This window comes from Ranitomeya variabilis, chromosome 1 (assembly GCF_051348905.1).
Source record: "Ranitomeya variabilis isolate aRanVar5 chromosome 1, aRanVar5.hap1, whole genome shotgun sequence".
Taxonomy (NCBI): Eukaryota; Metazoa; Chordata; class Amphibia; order Anura; family Dendrobatidae; genus Ranitomeya; species Ranitomeya variabilis.
In genome coordinates this window covers 304,479,502-304,498,826 of record NC_135232.1, presented here as the reverse complement: position 1 = coordinate 304,498,826, position 19,325 = coordinate 304,479,502, and the positions used below count along the sequence as shown (strand labels likewise).

General features: G+C 47.1%; 1 protein-coding gene across 3 annotated transcripts in view; it reads right to left on the bottom strand.

The window, feature by feature from the left end:
* SART3 (spliceosome associated factor 3, U4/U6 recycling protein) overlaps positions 1–19,325 on the bottom strand; it is a 103,341-nt gene that overhangs the window by 66,488 nt on the left and 17,528 nt on the right. For all 3 annotated transcript variants that reach the window (XM_077296258.1, XM_077296276.1, XM_077296267.1), the window contains 6 exons: positions 17,602–17,786; positions 17,370–17,475; positions 12,178–12,302; positions 10,238–10,393; positions 9,993–10,131; positions 9,616–9,723 (listed from right to left, as the gene is read on the bottom strand). In XM_077296258.1, coding sequence (XP_077152373.1) covers positions 9,616–9,723; positions 9,993–10,131; positions 10,238–10,393; positions 12,178–12,302; positions 17,370–17,475; positions 17,602–17,786 — 819 coding nt within the window. The remainder of the gene's footprint in view (positions 1–9,615; positions 9,724–9,992; positions 10,132–10,237; positions 10,394–12,177; positions 12,303–17,369; positions 17,476–17,601; positions 17,787–19,325) is intronic.

Sequence of the window (19,325 nt, the reverse complement as noted above, 5' to 3'; positions counted from 1 at the left end):
CCCCAAAATATTCTTTAACTACATAAATAGTAAGAAACCAAAAAATGATAGTGTTGGCCCTCTTAAAAATAGTCTGGGTGAAATGGTGGATGAGGATGAGGAAAAAGCCAATATGCTAAATGACTTTTTTTCATCAGTATTTACAAAAGAAAATCCCATGGCAGCCAATATGACTAGTGATAAAAATTCCCAATTAAATGTTACCTGCTTAACCCAGCAGGAAGTACGGCGGCGTCTAAAAATCACTAAAATTGACAAATCTCCGGGCCCGGATGGGATACACCCCCGAGTACTGCAGGAACTAAGTACAGTCATTGATAGACCGTTATTTTTAATCTTTAAAGAGTCCATAATAACAGGGTCTGTACCACAGGACTGGCGTATAGCAAATGTGGTGCCAATATTCAAAAAGGGGACAAAAACTGAACTCGGTAATTATAGGCCAGTAAGCTTAACCTCTACTGTGGGTAAAATCCTGGAGGGCATTCTAAGGGATGCTATACTGGAGTACCTGAAGAGGAATAACCTCATGACCCAGTATCAGCACGGGTTTACTAGGGACCGTTCATGTCAGACTAATTTGATCAGCTTCTATGAAGAGGTAAGTTCCGGACTGGACCAAGGGAGCCCAGGGGATGTAGTGTATATGGACTTTTCAAAACCTTTTGATACGGTGCCACACAAAAGGTTGATACATAAAATGAGAATAATGGGGATAGGGGAAAATATGTGCAAGTGGGTTGAGAGCTGGCTCAGGGATAGGAAACAAAGGGTGGTTATTAATGGAGCACACTCGGATTGGGTCGCGGTTAGCAGTGGGGTACCACAGGGGTCAGTATTGGGCCCTCTTCTTTTTAACATATTTATTAATGACCTTGTAGGGGGCATTCAGAGTAGAATTTCAATATTTGCAGATGACACTAAACTCTGCAGGGCAATCAAGACAGAGGAGGACAATTTTGTATTACAGGATGATTTATGTAAACTAGAAGCTTGGGCTGATAAATGGCAAATGAGCTTTAATGGGGATAAATGTAAGGTCATGCACTTGGGTAGAAGTAATAAGATGTATAACTATGTGCTTAATTCTAAAACTCTGGGTAAAACTGTCAATGAAAAGGACCTGGGTGTATGGGTGGATGACAAACTCATATTCAGTGGCCAGTGTCAGGCAGCTGCTACAAAGGCAAATAAAATAATGGGATGTATTAAAAGAGGCATAGATGCTCATGAGGAGAACATAATTTTACCTTTATACAAGTCACTAGTTCGACCACACTTAGAATACTTTGCACAGTTCTGGTCTCCGGTGTATAAGAAAGACATAGCTGAACTAGAGCGGGTGCAGAGAAGAGCGACCAAGGTTATTAGAGGACTGGGAGGTCTGCAATACCAAGATAGGTTATTACACTTGGGGCTATTTAGTTTGGAAAAAAGGAGATTTTTGTGTACTCACCGTAAAATCTTTTTCTCCGAGTCATCATTGGGGGACACAGGACGAATGGGTGTTATGCTGCTGCCACCAGGAGGACACTAAGTTAAACACACACAAAAGATTAACTCCTCCCCTGCAGTATACACCCACAGGCTGGACAATCCAGAGCCAGTTCGGTAACAAAGCAATAGGAGTAAGCCAGTTAAAAGAAAACAGAAAACATGTCATAGTCAAAACACAGACTGAAAAGAACATCGAGCCAACTAGGCTAAAAGGGAGGGTGCTGTGTCCCCCAATGATGACTCGGAGAAAAAGATTTTACGGTGAGTACACAAAAATCTCCTTTTCTCCTACGTATCATTGGGGGACACAGGACGAATGGGACGTCCCAAAGCAGTCCCTGGGTGGGCAACCAGAAGTTATAAATGCTGTGCGAGCCTACGAGCTATAGATGAGACACAGCCGCTTGTAGGATTCGCCTACCGACGGAAGCGTCTGCCGAAGCCTGAAAGTGCACATGGTAGTGTTTCGTGAACGTATGTAAACTGGACCATGTAGCAGCCTTGCAGACCTGTGCTGCCGATGCCTGGTGCCGGATGGCCCAGGACGCGCCGACTGACCGGGTAGAATGAGCCTTGATCCCCGGAGGTACGGCGTGACCCTTGACACGGTAGGACTCTTGGATGGCGGAACGAATCCACTTGGCAATGGAGGCCTTAGAAGCGGGTAGTCCCTTCCGTGGTCCCTCCGGAAGAACGAACAAGGCGTCTGACCTACGGAGAGACGCAGTCCTGGAGACGTAACGTCTGAGACCCCTCACTAAGTCCAGAGTGTGGAGCGCCCTTTCCGTACGGTGGGAAGGAGCAGGGCACAGTGAGGGAAGGACAATCTCCTCATTAAGATGGAAGGAGGAAACGACCTTCGGAAGAAAGGTCGGACATGTCCGCAGAACCACCTTGTCCTGGTGGAACACGAGGAAAGGAGGACGACACGACAGAGCTGCCAGCTCAGAGACACGTCTAATAGACGTGACAGCCACGAGGAAGGCAATCTTCCAAGACAAGAACAGCAAAGACACTTCATGCAAGGGCTCAAAGGGGGGCTCCTGAAGAGCACAGAGAACTAGGTTCAGGTCCCATGGTTCCAAAGGCATCCTGTAAGGCGGAACCATATGAGAAACACCCTGGATGAAGGTCCTGACCTGCAGTCTGTTTGCAATCCTTCTCTGAAAAAGAACCGAGAGAGCAGAAATTTGGCCCTTAAGAGAGCTGAGGGCAAGACCTAAGTCTACGCCTGATTGGAGGAATTCCAAAATGTGAGGGATAGAAAAAGCGGAGGGGGAAACGTCCCCGCGTCCTGCACCAGGCGAAGTAAGCCTTCCAAGCGCGGTGGTAGATGCGCATAGAAGAAGGCTTGCGTGCGCGGAGCATGGTAGATATCACTGTCTGGGGCAACCCCTTCTGCCTCAGTACCCAGGACTCAACGGCCACACCGTTAAACACAGGGCCTCTGAGTTCGGGTGGTAAATGGGCCCTTGAGACAGGAGGTCTGCGCGGCTCGGTAGCCTCCAAGGTACGTCTGAGACCAGTTGTACCATCTCGGCGTACCATGTTCTGCGCGGCCAGTCCGGAGCGATGAGAAGTACTGGAATCCGTTCTGCCTTGATCTTCCTGATTACCTTCGCCAGAAGGGGAATTGGGGGAAAGATGTATGGGAGTCTGAAACCCTGCCATGAGAGGACGAGAGCGTCGGCTCCGAAGGCTGAGGGGTCGTGAGACCTGGCCATGAAGACGGGAACCTGGCAATTGAGGCGAGATGCCATTAGGTCCACGTCCGGGGTCCCCCATCGAGAGCATATCTGTTGAAAGATTGCGGGATGGAGAGACCACTCTCCGGGATCGAGGCTGTGGCGACTGAGAAAGTCCGCTTCCCAGTTTTCCACGCCTGGGATGTAAACTGCTGAGAGTATGGAGTGGTTGGTCTCGGCCCAGCGGAGAATGAGCGCTACCTCGACCATGGCCGCTTTGCTGCGAGTGCCGCCTTGGCGGTTGATGTAGGCTACCGCAGTGGCGTTGTCGGACTGGACTCTGACCGCGCGGCCGGAAAGGAACGGCTGAAACTGGCGGAGAGCCAGTCTGATTGCCCGAATCTCTAGGATGTTGATGGGCAGCTGGGATTCCTGCGGAGACCAGCGACCCTGAGTCGAGTGGCGCTGGAACACTGCACCCCAGCCGAAGAGACTGGCGTCCGTCGTGACAACCAGCCAGTGCACCGGAAGGAAGGACTTCCCCCGAGTCAGGGAGGACCTCTTGGTCCACCACCTGAGGGACTGTCTGATTGGGCGAGAGAGAAAGAGACGGCGGTCGAGCGAGGCGGGATTCCTGTCCCATACTGCCAAAATGGCGTGTTGTAAGGGACGGAGGTGAAAAACCGCAAAGGGCACTGCTTCCATTGCCGCCACCATCCTGCCGAGTACCCTCATGGAGAAGCGTAGGGAGTGAGAGCGAGGTCGAGTAAGCTTCCGGACTTCTCTCTGTAGAGTGGATACCTTTTCCGGAGGCAAAAGTACTAGACCCTGAGAGGAGTCTAGGATCATTCCCAGGTAGGATATGGTTTGAGCCGGGACTAGGGAAGATTTTTTGAAATTGATCTTCCAGCCCAGGCGTAGAAAGGTATTTATAGTAACGTCTACCGCTTCTGAGCAGGACCGGAAAGAGGAGCCCTTTATGAGAATGTCGTCCAAGTAGGGCAACACCACTATGCCTCGAGCATGTAGAATGGCCACGGCAGCTGCCATGACCTTGGTGAACACCCGAGGAGCGGTGGCCAGCCCGAAAGGTAGGGCGACAAACTGAAAATGGTGCCCCTGGACCGCGAAGCGGAGGAAGCGCTGATGAGACGGTAGAATGGGAATGTGCAGGTAAGCGTCTTGAACATCTAGAGATGCAAGAAACTCGCCCTCTTCCAGAGAGGCAATTACCGAGCGGAGGGACTCCATACGGAATTGACGTACACGGACGTACTTGTTGAGAAGCTTGAGATCCAATATTGGACGTACTGAGCCGTCCTTCTTGGGTACGATGAAAAGATTGGAATAGAAGCCCTGGTACCTCTCGTTCTGAGGTACCGGGATGATGACCCCGTCTTCCCACAGCGATCTTATGGCCTGAAAATACTGACAGACCCTTGCTCTGGGAGGAGGGGACTGGAAGAAACGAGATGGGGGAAGAGAGACAAACTCTATCTTGTGACCGAAGGACACCAGATCGCGGACCCATCGGTCTGGAACTACCGAGAGCCACGCGTCCCGAAAAAAGAGTAGGCGGCCGCCAACTCTGTCGGTGTCCTTTGGCGCCTGCCAAGAGTCATTGAGGCGGAGACCTGTTAGGTCTGGGCCCCCTGGACCCCTGTTGTCTGGGTCTGCCTCTCCAAGAGGGAGAAGGTTTGTAAGAAGGCTGGGAGGCTCTGTCCTTGCGCTGACCTCTCCCGGCGCCGGATGGCGCGGAGGAAGGATTGGACCAATTGGAGCCGAAACGGAAATAACGGCCTCGGCCCTGTTGGTTGCGAAAGGGGCGAAAGGTTCGTTGCTGGGGAAGGAATTTGCTCTTTCCCCCTGTGGAGTCTGCGATTATCTTATCTAGTTTGTCCCCAAAAAGGCGTTCGCCCTGGTATGGAAGGGACGTGAGAGATTTTTTGGATCCTGAGTCCGCTTTCCAGTCCCTGAGCCAAAGGGATCTGCGGATCGTGACAGCATTGGCCGCTGCCTGTGAGGCACAGTTAGCCGCGTCTAAGGATGCGGAAACTACAAAGTCCCCCGCTCTGGCAATCTGAGTGGCCAGGTGTGAAACCTCGGGGGGTAAGTCGGCGTGCAGTGCTGTAGAGGCTAAAGACTCGGCCCAATGGGTCATGGCTTTTGCAACCCATGTGGCGGCAAAAGAGGGGAAGAGAGAAGCCGAGGAGGCTTCAAAGGCCGAGCGAGCCATCTGATCAATTTGTCTATCCGTGGGATGCTTGATGGACGCGCCCTCGGAGGAGGATAGAACCGCCTTGGTGGCTAGCCGCGACACTGGCGGGTCCACGGAGGGTGACTGAGACCACTCCTTAGCAAGGTCCTGAGCAAACGGATACTTCGATTGCATAGCCTTCTGACCTGAGAAGCGTTTGTCCGGACGGACTCTATGGAGATCGACAATGTCCTTGAATTGAGGATGCGTAGGAAAAAATCTATGAACCTTTGTAGTTCGCCCGAATGACACGGGATGAACCGCCTTGGACGGGGCTTCCTCCTCTAACTGTAGCGTCTGACTTACAGAGTCTATGAGAGAATCTAGGGTCTCTTGGTCGTGACGATACTCTGGGGAACAGGACACGCTGGATGCGTCGTCCAGGAAGGATTCCCTGCTATGAGCTGGGGATGAGTGACGAGAGACTTCGCTCTCTGAGCCGGAGGGTTGATCACGGACCGGAGATATTACCCTGGACCTCTTTCTAGATGAGCGAGGGCTTCTGGAAACGGTACGACCTCTGGGCCGAGAGGGGTTCTTAGACCGCGTTACATCATCCATGGAAGTGCCCTGGGTAAGGGACGGCTCACGGAGGGACTGTATCGTCCTTTCCAAGGATGCCACAGATCGAGCAAGGGAGGACGCCCATGCGGGGGTACTAGGCTCACTACATTCCGGGTCAGAGGCCGGAGTATCCTGTGCCGCAGACATTACGCAGGCGGAGCACAGCGGGGTAGTGTGACCTCGGGGCAGAGATACCTTGCAGGAGGTGCACACAGCAAAAATAACAGAGTGGGTCTTTCCAGTCCGTTTTTGCTGAGACTGTGACATCTTTACCATTAAGTGAGTGTACTGGCAGGGGGGGAGAAAACCCTACTGCGTGCGTCTCACCAAGTTCTGCGGTGCTTGGCAGGGAGATCCTGAAGTCCTGTGCGCTGTGGTGCTGCAGAGCCGCCAGCGCACTTCCTGGTCCAAGATGGCCGCCGAGATGTGAGAAGGGCGCTTCTCGGGAACGAGAAGCGCCCAGAGAGGGAGAGAGAGGGGGGGCGTGTCGTGGGCGGGCGGTGGATTCCCTGCTATGCGCGTCGGAACGCTGCCAATGCCGCCGCCCTCCTGCTGTATGAAGGAGGGAGTATGATCGCCCGCGTTGGAGTCCGGCCCAGGGCCGGTAAACTGTGTCACCGCTCTAACAGGGCGCCGGATTGCCCGCCATGCCCCCATTATAAGGCTGCCCCGCGGCTGCAGCGCCGCAATAGAAAGGGGATAAGGGATCCCTGAACAGGCGTCCTCTGTCAGCTCGTCGGCCCCCGCACTTACCTTGTGCGATAGGGCCGATGCTCCATCCACCTTCACCTTAGTAGGGAGAGGGTGGAGAGCTTCTGCCGCCGTGCAACATCCGCTATCTTCAGTGGTGATGCAGTGGGCGGCTGCACGGACGCCATATCATTAGTCCGGCTGTGCCCTGGCTCCAGGAGACTTAGGTGGATGATTAGTCCCCGTGGTCGCCTGACAAGGAGGGAGGGAGATCGGAACGCTAAGGAACCGTCGCCACACTGGAAAGTGAGCCAGGGCTGGCATCCATCGTCGCGGGAAAGGATACAGGAGGAACGCTCCATGTACTTGCCCGTTGTTGGTGCGGGAGAGATCAGAGCTGAAAATTTGCCTGTCGCTCCCTTCCGTTAAAAACAAAAAATTGGTGGGGTCCTGAGGACCCAAGTGCATCCTGAGACACTAAGTAAGAACTGGCTCTGGATTGTCCAGCCTGTGGGTGTATACTGCAGGGGAGGAGTTAATCTTTTGTGTGTGTTTAACTTAGTGTCCTCCTGGTGGCAGCAGCATAACACCCATTCGTCCTGTGTCCCCCAATGATACGTAGGAGAAACGAAGGCTAAGGGGTGATCTTATGTAAATGTATAAATATATGAGGGGACAGTACAAAGACCTTTCTGATGATCTTTTTAATCATAGACCGGTGACAGGGACAAGGGGGCATCCTCTACGTCTGGAGGAAAAAAGGTTTGAGCATAATAACAGACGCGGGTTCTTTACTGTAAGAGCAGTGAGACTATGGAACTCTCTGCCGTATGATGTTGTAATGAGTGATTCATTACTTAAATTTAAGAGGGGACTGGATGCCTTTCTGGAAAAGTATAATGTTACAGGGTATATACACTAGATTCCTTGATAGGGCGTTGATCCAGGGAACTAGTCTGATTGCCGTATGTGGGGTCGGGAAGGAATTTTTTTCCCCATGGTGGAGCTTACTCTTACCACATGGGGTTTTTTTGCCTTCCCCCGGATCAACATGTTAGGGCATGTTAGGTTAGGCTATGGGTTGAACTAGATGGAATTAAAGTCTTCCTTCAACCTTAATAACTATGATACTATGATACTATGATTACTTATATGATGGTGAGAAACTGAATAAACACGATGTTAATATTTTACAACAGTAAATTTATTGTTACGAATTGGCCATTTATGTAGAAGTCGGAGCCGGAGTCTGAGTCGGAACCTGATAAAATCCAGGAGTCGGAGTCGCAACTGTGGCTTACCGACTCCACAGCCCTGGTCCTTACCATGCAGAAAATTGGGTACCAAAAAAAGACCTCAATTTCAAATCAATCATCAGTAATTAATATTAAAGATTTTATCACTTGTTCCACTAAAGGTATAATTTACAGTATTATGTGTCCTTGTGGTAAAATATACATAGGCCGGACTATACGCCCAATGCATGTGAAGATTAGAGAACATCTGTGCAACATTAGTAAAAGGTTTATGGGACATCCTTTATCTCAACATTTTGTTAAACATCACGGGGGCTCATTAAAGGATATTGTAGTTACTGGACTCAAAATAGTTAAAAAAGACTGGCGTGGGGGAAATTTTACTCATCAAATGTCACATGAAGAAACCAGATGCATATTTGAGATGAACACCCTGGCACCTAATGGTCTAAACAGTGAGGTGGAACTGTTCGCTTTCAATTAATAGAGTAATGACGGACCTGGCAAGATATAAAAGGCACACACTATGCACACAGAACCATCCCTGAGGAAGGAGTCAGCGACTCTGAAACGCGTAGGATAGTGTGGTCCTGTGTACGCCTTGTAGCCGGTCACGTGAGAGCATCACGTGTCAGTGACGTCATGCAAGGTCCTGTACCTTGCCGGCTTTGATTTCTTAAACTAAGCCACCACTGCCAGTGCACGGCAGACTCTGAGTTTTCAAGGGGCACGCTAGTCACCGGCCGGGACAGCGTCCCCTGTACTACTGTCTACTGCTCACTACCACTCTCTGGTATCTGGCATTATTGGGACAACAATTTAAACAAGAAGCCAGACGCACGTTCTACATTGCATAACCTAAGGATCTTTCCAGACATACAGACAACACCTGAATACAGTCTTTAGGATAGAGGTAACTACACATTGCCATTTATTTGGACATTAATGTGAGATTGAAACGGTGTTTTCATATATTCAGATTATTAACTGTGTTTTTTAACTGAGTTTTTTAGCGCAAATATTTTAGATATTTTTCTTTTATATATATTATTTCTTGGACGAATAAGAGTGGTTTCGTCCTTTATATTTGCTGCAATTAACTTCAGGTAACAGTGCAGCGCCTTCTGGTTCATTTATAATTGTGATTACTGTATACTGAATGTCCGTTTGGCAGATCGCTCCCTCTCCAGGCTCCCAAATACTCTGAGCGCACTACTCGATTGAGCACTCATATTTTCTATTGGGAGAGAGAAAAAAAAAATAAAAGGATCAGGAGTTGAAATTCATGCTGCCCGATCCTTCTCTGTGATGTCCGTGAGACAGGAGGCCCCCAAACATCAGAAAGTCATACGGTTCGGCCACAATTAGCATGTTTGGCTGGTGTCTGCGTATGGGGGGACCTCTACTCAGGGCACTTTCTCGGCAAATTCAATAAGTGATTTTGTTACCTTGAACCTCCAGACATACCGGACAATTCTAGAATAACCGTAAGAACAAAGATAAGGGATGATAACGGAGAGTGGAATGTTTCCAGTCAAAATTTGCTGTTGGGACATCACTACACACTTCAGTCAAAAAGTCCTTTTGAAAATGGCTGATTTGACCAACTTTTATCTGTGTGGTAATAAGGATCTAAGATCTTCCAATAGGCTGAATGTTTAGTTACCTTTTGTGAAGTCCACCCTTCGTCTGAGATAGTCCAAATAAGACTGCCAAATGTCTACATAGTCTGTAGCTTGAATGAACCCAGCATTTAGAGCCTTATCAAAAGTTTCTATATGGGTAAACACAGAATACATTGGTAAGGACAAAGAATGCATCAATATTAGAAATACAATACCAAATATTTTATATCATAAGACCTAAATACCCATCAAGGTTAATGAAGTTCCTACTACTTATGGTTGTAAACTGTACTCCCTGCACAGATTGGAAATTTACTATAAACTATCCAGTCTGGAAAATATGGTATGGATGACAAATGGCAATTTCTGGTCTTAAAGGCTTATTTCCATCTTGTATCTGAATACAAAGCAGACTTACCAGTTATAGGTTTGTGATCAACACAATGTCTCTCTAAGGCAAGGATATAACTTTTCCACAGTCCTACAGTCCATGGGCAATTTCTGACAGCTCGATCATGTGCACCAAGCACAAGTTCCTTAATTTTTAGCTGCCTGTCCTAAGACAATACATTAAGAAAACAGCGTTACTAAGATCTTTTACTTCATGTCAAAAAGCTAATAAATGGATGAGTAAATACATTGCCTTTCCAGCTCGGTACTCACAAGATACTGTGTATATCTGGCCCAAAGGTCTGGCACTAAGCAGTTGTCAGCCAAGGCACGCTCGAAAACAAGCTGGATGCGAGCAGGATCTCCTTCTTTCACTTCAAAGTCAATGTAAGCTTGGTATTCTGCCAGCTTTGGCGTTTCAGCAGCCAGCTAATGGGGCACAAGATGGACGTTACAGCCACTATGGTCGTGAACACTGCACAAAAAGACCTGATATCTACTATATAATTGTCTAAGGGGTACTTCTGTCTTTCTGTCTGTCCTTCTGCAACTTCCGTCACGGAAATCCCGCGTCGCTGATTGGTCGCGGCAGGCAGCTGGAGAGACGAATCAGCGACGGGCACAGTCCGGTCGAGAATTAGTCCCTCCCTACTCCCCTGTAGTCAGTGTCCGGCGCCCGCTCCATACTCCCCTCCAGTCAGCGCTCACACAGGGTTAATGACAGCGTTAATGGACCGCATTATGCCGCGGTGTAACGCACTCCGTTAACGCTGCTATTAACCCTGTGTGACCAACTTTTTACTAGTGCTGCTGCCTATGCAGAATCAATAGTAAAAAGATCTAACGTTAAAAATAATAAAAAAATTAAAAACCTGCTATTCTCACCTTCCGTCATCCGCCGAGGCGTGCGCGGCTGCCGCCAGCTTCCGTTCCCAGAGATGCATTGCGAAATTACCCAGAAGACCGCTACGTAATCTGGATAATTTCGCAATGCATCCTGGGAACTGAAGCTGGCGGCAGCCGTGCGCGCATCGACAGAGCTTCGCTGGACGCCGGAGGGTGACTATAGAACTATTTTTTATTTTAATTATTTTTTTAACAGGGATATGGTGCCCACACTGCTAATACTACGTGGGCTGTGTTATATACTGCGTGGGATGCGTTATATACTACATGGCTGCTATATACCGCGTGGGCTGTGTTCTATACTGCGTGGGCTGTGTTCTATACTGCGTGGGCTGTGTTCTATACTGCGTGGGCTGTGTTCTATACTGCGTGGCTGCTATATACTACGCGGGCAATGTTATATACTACGTGGGCAGTGTTATATACTACGTGGGCAATGTTATATACTGTTTGGGCTGTGTTATATACTGCGTGGCCACTGTTATATACTGCGTGGCCTGTATTAACGCATCGGGTATTCTAGAATATGTCGTGGCCTGTGCTATATACTATGTGGCTGCTATATACATACATACATATTCTAGAATACTCGATGCGTTAGAATCGGGCCACCATCTAGTTCTTAATAATGGTGTACAGTATGAGCTTTCCCCCCCCCCAAAAAAAAGAAAAAAAAAAACAGTCCTTTTATTCAGTTTCAATATTTTAAGAATCCACAAAATTTGGGGAAAACATGTTTTTGTGCTACATACTGGGTAGAAAGATTACTATAAGTTCACCAGTCATTCATACTAAAAATTAGGGCTGGACATCATGCACACAGCAAGGTCTGTACAGGGTCAGAACTGTACTATACAGCCATAAGCACGATGTGCCTCAGTATGGAACCCACCATGTTGACCTATCCTATCCTGTCGCAAACTTCAGCATTGTGATCCCCTTTGCAAACCTCTGGTTGGTGCCCCCTCATGCTGAACCATATTAACTTGTCGTAAACATCAGCATTGTGCCCTCCACGGTGAACCATCTTACCCTGTTGTAAACGTTAGCATGGTGCCCATCTTACCCAGTCTAAAGGGGTTGTCCACTACTAGGACAACCCATTGTCAATCTGAAGGTTTGTCCCCATTATAATAAAAACACCTAAAGGCGCCTCCAGTGGCAGCACCATTTCGGCAGTGTCAGCACTCGTGTTCCCGGGGCTTATGTGAGGTTGTTATGACACTGGAGCCTTTCACCCAATCAGCTCTGGAGTCACTGTCCATGCCTTCGGACGTATAGTTATTCTCTTATATATTGTCGCTCACCAGTCCCTCCTCATAAGGCTTGTACTTTTCCATTTGCTTCATCGCCTTCTTATAGCTCTGACTGACAGATTCTGCAATGGGTTCTTCAGACCATTCTTCATACTCTGCATAAGTTGATGCCATATCTATCAAGGATACAATAAAGCTCAATGTATAAGCACTCCATACATCTTACTCATCCCAGGCATTGCTTATATTGTGTCTTGCTCCATGATCATTATTGGGAAGTGTAATTGCTGATTGTATACTTATCCAAAATGTGGTGAAATTTAAGCTAAAAACTGGAGACTATTTGTTTTCAGCCCAGTCACATAAAGCCACAAGGTTTTTGGTTTTGCATTTTGCTCAACTACAACATTCAAAATCTTCAGGAATCAATACCCCCTCCATTCGAGATCTTGGGTTATATTGTCTTGACGATACCATCCCAGTAGTGTCCATACCTCTTGAAATGATGGCCTTTATTCAGCAGTAAAACTGCTGGAAAAGTCACAACATCTTTGTGCAACTCAAACCTCTCCAATAATATTGTGTCTTTTGGCTATTTTACTCCAGACCTGGCCAATTCAGCCAGCCAACTTTTTGACAAAAAAAAAATTGTCACTCTATGAACGGTGTAGGCTGGCATACATTTTTAACAGTGGCGCATAGCAGTTGAAAGAGGTGTCAAATTCATTAAGAGAATTAATTAGGTACATCTCACTCCAGCTCTGCCTATATTAAAAAAGGATAAACAACAATTCCTAATAAGCGGAATGTCTTAGGCCGGGTTCCCACATTCAGTATTTGGTCAGTATTTTTCCTCAGTATCTGTAAAACCAAAACCAGGAGTGGGTGATAAATACAGAATTGGTGCATATGTTTCTATTATACTTTTCCTCTAATTGTTCATCTCCTGATTTTGGCTACAAATACTGAACGTGTGATCTTGCCCTTAGTGGGATAAAAAGGTATAGAAATGGATACTTTAATTTTATATTTTATTAGAAATTATTAAATAACTTAAAATTAACAAAGGGATTTCAAAAAGGTAGCAGGGTATTTTTAGCTGTATACAAGCAACAACATGAAGGCCAGACCAGGAATCAAATAATATTGTTTAACCCCTTCATGACCCGGGGTATTTTCGTTTTAGTTTTTCCCTCCCATCCTTCCCAGAGCCATAACTTTTTTATTTTTCCGTCAATATGGCCATATGAGGGCTTTATTTTTTTGCGGGACGAGTTGTACTTTTGAACGACATCATTGGATTTACCATGTCGTGTACTAGAAAACGGGAAAAAAAATTCCAAGTGTGGTGAAATTGCAAAAAAAGTGCAATCCTACACTGGTTTTTTGTTTGTCTTTTTTGCTAGGTTCACTAAATGCTAAAACTGATTTGGCAGTATGATTCTCCAGGTCATTACGAGTTCAAAGACACCTAACATGTCTACGTTCTTTTTTATCCAAGTGGTGAAAAAAAATTCCAAGCTTTGCCTTAAAAAAAAAAATAAATAAATAAAAAAAAAAATGGCGCAATTTTCTGATACCCGTAGCGTCTCCACTTTTTGGGATCTCGGGTTGGGTGAGGGCTTATTTTTTGCGCGCCGAGCTGTCATTTTTAATTATACTATTCTGGTGCAGATACGTTCTTTTGATTGCCCGTTATTGCATTTTAATGCAATGTCGCGGCAACCAAAAAAACTTAACTGGCGTTTCGAAATTTTTTTCTCGCTACGCTGTTTAGGGATCAGGTTAGTCCTTTTTTTTTTTTATTGATAGATCGGGCGATTTTGAACACGGCGATACCAAATTAGTGTATAATTGATTTTTTTTATTGTTTTATTTTGAATGGGGCGAAAGGGGGGGTGATTTTTTTTTTTAACTTTTGGCATGCTTCAATAGCCTCCATGGGAGACTAGAAACTGGGACAACTCGATCGCCTCTGCTACATAGGAGCAAAGCTCAGATCGCTCCTATGTAGTAGAATTGTTGCATTGCTATGAGCGCCGATCACAGGGTGGTGCTCACAATCTGGCATCAGCAACCATAGAGGTCTCAAGGAGACCTCTGGTTGTCATGCCGACGCATCGTTGACCCCCAATCACATGACGGGGATCAGCGATGTGCGCATTTCCGTCCGGAAGCGGTAGTTAAATGCCACTGTCAGCGATTCCACACACAGCTATTGCGAGCACATGTCAGCTGTTCAAAACAGCTGACATGTCCCGGCTTTGATGGGGGGTCACCGCCGGAGCCCACATCAAAGCAGGGGATCTGACCTCAGACGTACTATCCCTTCCGAGGTCAGAAAGGGGTTAAACAGATATTATAAATTTACATAGTCATCTTTAACCACTTCATGACCTCCTTCTCTACTCCCCTCTTATCTTATCTTCCCACAATTACATACAAGACTTGTCCCCTGCATCCCCCCTTCTCTGAACTCTCTACCCCAACATCAGACTGTCAGACTCACTACTGTGGAAACCTTCAAAAGCTACCTCTTCCGACAAGTGTACAACCTGCAGTAACACTTGTTCTATCATACTTCTGCATGACCAGCTCTACCCTCACCTACTGTATCCTCACCCATTCCTTGTAGACTCCTCAAGTACCAGTCGGTGACTCGTTTTGTTCAAGATTAGTGATGAGCGAGTTACTCGGGTTTTCCCAAGCACGTTCGGGTATCCTCAGAGTATGTGTTAGTGCTCGGAGATTTACTTTTCGTCGCCACAGCAGCATGATTTGCAGCTGCTAGACAGGCTGAATACATGTGGGAATTCCCTAACAAACAGGCAACCCCCACATGTATTCAGGCTGGAAATCATGCAGCTGCGGCGACGAAAACTAAATCACCAAGCACTACTAATACTCAGAGACCACCCAAGCATGCTCGGGGAAACCCCAGTAACGAGCATACTCGCTCATCACTATTCAAGATTATTGTACTTGTTTTTTTTATTATTAACACCTCTTTTCACATATAAAGTACAATAAAACAAATGGTACTACGATAACAAATAACAACAACATAGCAGAGCTGAAGCCCTGCTCTGTATAGCACAGGTGATTGGATGATCCCTGCTTCAAGTCTCCTTTATAATAAATAATAATTTTTATTTATATAGTGCCAACATATTCCGCAGCACTTTACAATTAAGCGGGGACATATACAGACAGATTCAATACAACTTAAGACAATTTAAACAGTGACATTAGGGGTGAGGTCCCTGCTCGCAAGCTTACAATCTACAAGGAAATGGGGGGACACAATAGGTGAAAAGTGCTTGTTATTTCAGGTCTGGCAATTATAATAAATAGGGATTTTCATATAAAGCTGCATGATCCGGTCATCAGCCCGTGTGTTTCAGTGCAATAGTCTAATATCAAGTGCAGTTATCATGTGCATGGAGGGTGTGGAGACAGATGAATAGTAGGGTGCAGTCCTTTCATGAGGACTATTAAATTATGTACAAAGTGAAAAAGAAAAGTTTAAAAAAATATTACCGTATTTTCCGGCGTATAAGACGACTTTTTAACCCCCGAAAATCTTCTTAAAAGTCGGGGGTCGTCTTATACGCCGGGAATCGTCTTGTACGCCGGTGTATATGGTGGGTGGGGAGGGGGAGTGATCCTGATGACGAGGGGGCGTCTCACAGGAAAGTGAGTAGTCCCCATTACCTTATCCTAGCGGTGCAGCGTGGGGGTGTCAGTGCTGGGAGCGGCGGCGGCTGCTGTGTTCTGGTGCGGCGGCTCCTCTTCTGTGTGGGGCCTCTGTGCTGTGGGGTGGCGGCGGCAGCGGCGTATCTTTATCCAGTTGGGGCTCCTCCGGCATCTCCTTAGCCCTGGAGGCCCCGCCGCAACTCCATCGGTGCAATGTGGTGGCCTCCGGGAAAATGGCCGCTGCTCAGATTCAGATCTCGTGTCCCGAGATTTCGGGACGAGATCTGAATCTGAGCAGCGGCCATTTTCCCGGAGGCCACCGCATCGCACCTATTGAGCTGCCTCCGGGAAAATGGCCGCTGCATTGCACCGATGGAGTTGCGGCGGGGCCTCCAGGGCTAAGGAGATGCCGGAGGAGCCCCAACTGGATAAAGATATGCCGCCGCCACCGCCACCCCACAGCACAGAGGCCCCACACAGAAGAGGAGCCGCCGCACCAGAGCACAGCAGCCGCCGCACCAGAGCACAGCAGCCGCCGCCGCCACTCCCAGCACTGAGACCCCCACGCTGCACCGCTACGATAAGGTAATGGGGGATACTCACTTTCCTGTGAGACGCCCCCTCGTCATCAGGATCACTCCCCCCCCCCCCCAAAAGGCACATATTCACCGGCCCTATAAGACGACATAGGGTGTATAAGAAGACCCCCGACTTTTAAGAAGATTTTATATTTTAACTGGTAAAGTTGGGGGGTCGTCTTATACGCCCAGTCGTCTCATACGCCGGAAAATACGGTAAATAATAAACAGAAAGTTCAATTCACCCCCCTTTTGCTCCATTCAAATAAAAGAAAAAAAAATACAAATTTGCTGTCGCTGAATTCAGAAATGACCGATCTATCAAAATATAAAGTAAATTAATCCAATTAATAAATGGAGTAACAAGAAAAAAAAAAAAAAAAATCGGCAGAATTGCAGTTTTCTGGTCGCCACAACATTGCAATAACAGAAGATCAAAACATTGACTCTACCCCAAAATAGTATCAATAAAGCTGAAAGCTGAAGATGCAAGAAGTAAGCCATCACCCAGCCCCAGAAAATGAAAACGTCACGGGTCTCGGAAAATGGCACAAATATCTAATTTTTTTTTTCACCACTTAAACTATGCATGTTTGGTATCTGCGTACTACTACTGACCTGGGGAATCATATTGGCAGCTCAGTCTTACCATATAATAAATATGGTAAGACTGGTAAATAAAAACCCAGAAAAACCGTTGTGGAATTGCAATTTTTTTTTTGCAATTTCACAACATTTGGAATTTTTCTGTTTTCCAGTACACTATATGGTAAAATAAATGAGGTAATTTAAGAATACAATTCATCCTGCAAAAAACAACCCCTCATACAGCCATACTGACAGAAAAATAAAAAAGTTATGGCTCTTGGAAGAAGGGGAGGAAAAAACGAAAACTAGAAAAATCGCCCAGGGGTAAAAGGGGTTAAACAGTGGTTTTGTTCATTTTAAGTATTCCTAGAAAGAACTTACCTAGAAGGGGTACACCTAGCTGGCGTTTGAAAAGTGTGTGGATCTTCTCAAGTTGGGTAGTCACCATCTGCTGTTGCTCTGCTGAAGGAATGGTTCCCGGCAAAGGCTAAGACATAAGAAGTGAGGCAATTTCACTTTTCTTCGTATTTCAACCAATTCACAACAAGAAATCTACGTACATCACCATCCACAAATAAGAACTAGATATTCCGGTATCCAGAGAATAAATTACCTGTAAGGTTCCTAATATTGCATTCTCAAACTCCCTGTAAGCATCCCATATGGTCGATCCTTTGCTCATATGGAGTCCAACAGCTGTTAATGCTCTCTCAAAGATAGAGCGAACCTTGGCAATGCCACCCTCTTCTCCCATCCCTCCAATAGAATACTGTGCATACTCCAACCAAATTTCTGGACCTAAAGAGAACACATATCTGTGACTAGATAATCATTTCTGCTTTCTCACTATAACGTACAGTATTCAAAGAGGGATTTTTGGTTCTTACAGTAAAATTCTTTCTTGGAGCCTTCATTGGGGGACACAGGTAACTATGGGTGTATGCTGCTGTCGCTAGGAGGCTGACACTATGCAAATAAAGAAAGATAACTCCTCCCTGGCAGTATACACCCTCCGACAGGCACCAGGCAACTCGGTGGAAAAGCAGTAGTAGGAGCCAGTATAAACAAACTCAACCTATGTACCAACCCAAAACAAAGGCACGTTGGCCAACACGTTACAAAATTAAGGGAGGGTGCTGTGTCCCCGAAAGAAGGCTCCAAGAAAGATTTTATGGTAAGAACTAAAAGTCCCTCTTTCTTTCTCGCTTCATTGGGGGATGCAGGTAACCATGGGACGTCCAAAAGCAGTCCCAAGGGCGGGATATGAAAAGAGAGTTAGGTCGGCCGGTGCGAAACCGCCGCCTGTAGTATCTTCCTACCCAGGCCTGCATCCACAGAAGCCTGAGTGTGCACCTTGTAGAATTTTACAAAGGTGTGGATGAAGGACCACATTGCGGCCTTGCAAACCTGCGAGGCCGAAGCTTGGTGACGAACTGCCCAGGAAGCTCCCACAGCCCAGGTAGAGGCTGTTTATTTTGAACACGGTATGCATCCAGGACTGCCGAACGGATCCAACGAGCAATTGTGTATTTTGAGGCGGGGAGCCCCTTCCGAGACGACAGAGGATCAGACTGACGAAAAGGAGCAGTTCTGGAAAGATAGACTCGGATAGCCCTGACCACATCCAAATTGTGGAAAGATTTCTCCAAAGAATGAACTGGAGAAGGGCACAACAAAGGAAGGACGATGTCTTCGTTGATGTGAAAAGCCGAAACCACCTTCGGCAGAAAGGAAGGAACAGGCCGAGGGACAACTTTGCCCTGGTGTAGGATCAGGAAGGGAGAACGACAGGACAACACCGCCAACTCAGAAACTCTCCCGATTGAGGTGATGGCGACCAAGAAAGCTACTTTCCAAGAAAGAAGCGGGTAGGAAATGTCCCGAATCGGTTCAAAAGGCGCGCACCGGAGGGCGCTGAGCACAAGGTTGAGGTCCCAGGGATCAACCGGAGGATGGTAAGGAGGTGCTATATCAGCAACCCCCTGAAGGAAGGTTCTCACCTGGGGAATTCTTTGAAAAAGAATTGACAGAGCCGAGACTTGACCCTTTAACGAGGCTCGAATCGAGACCCGATTGGAGAAAGCCAAGAAGTAAAGGCAGGGAAAAAACCATAGGAGACAGACCGTTGTCGTCGCACCATCGGAAAAAGGCCTTCCAACACCTATGGTAGATACGGGAAGATGCCAGTTTCCTAGCCCTTATCATGGTCTGTATGACACATTGAGAAAAACCTGCATCCTTTAGGACCGTGGCCTCAACGGCCATACCATTAAATTCAGAGACCGAGAATTCGGGTGGAAGAGAGGACCTTGCGATAGAAGATCCAGACGGTCTGGA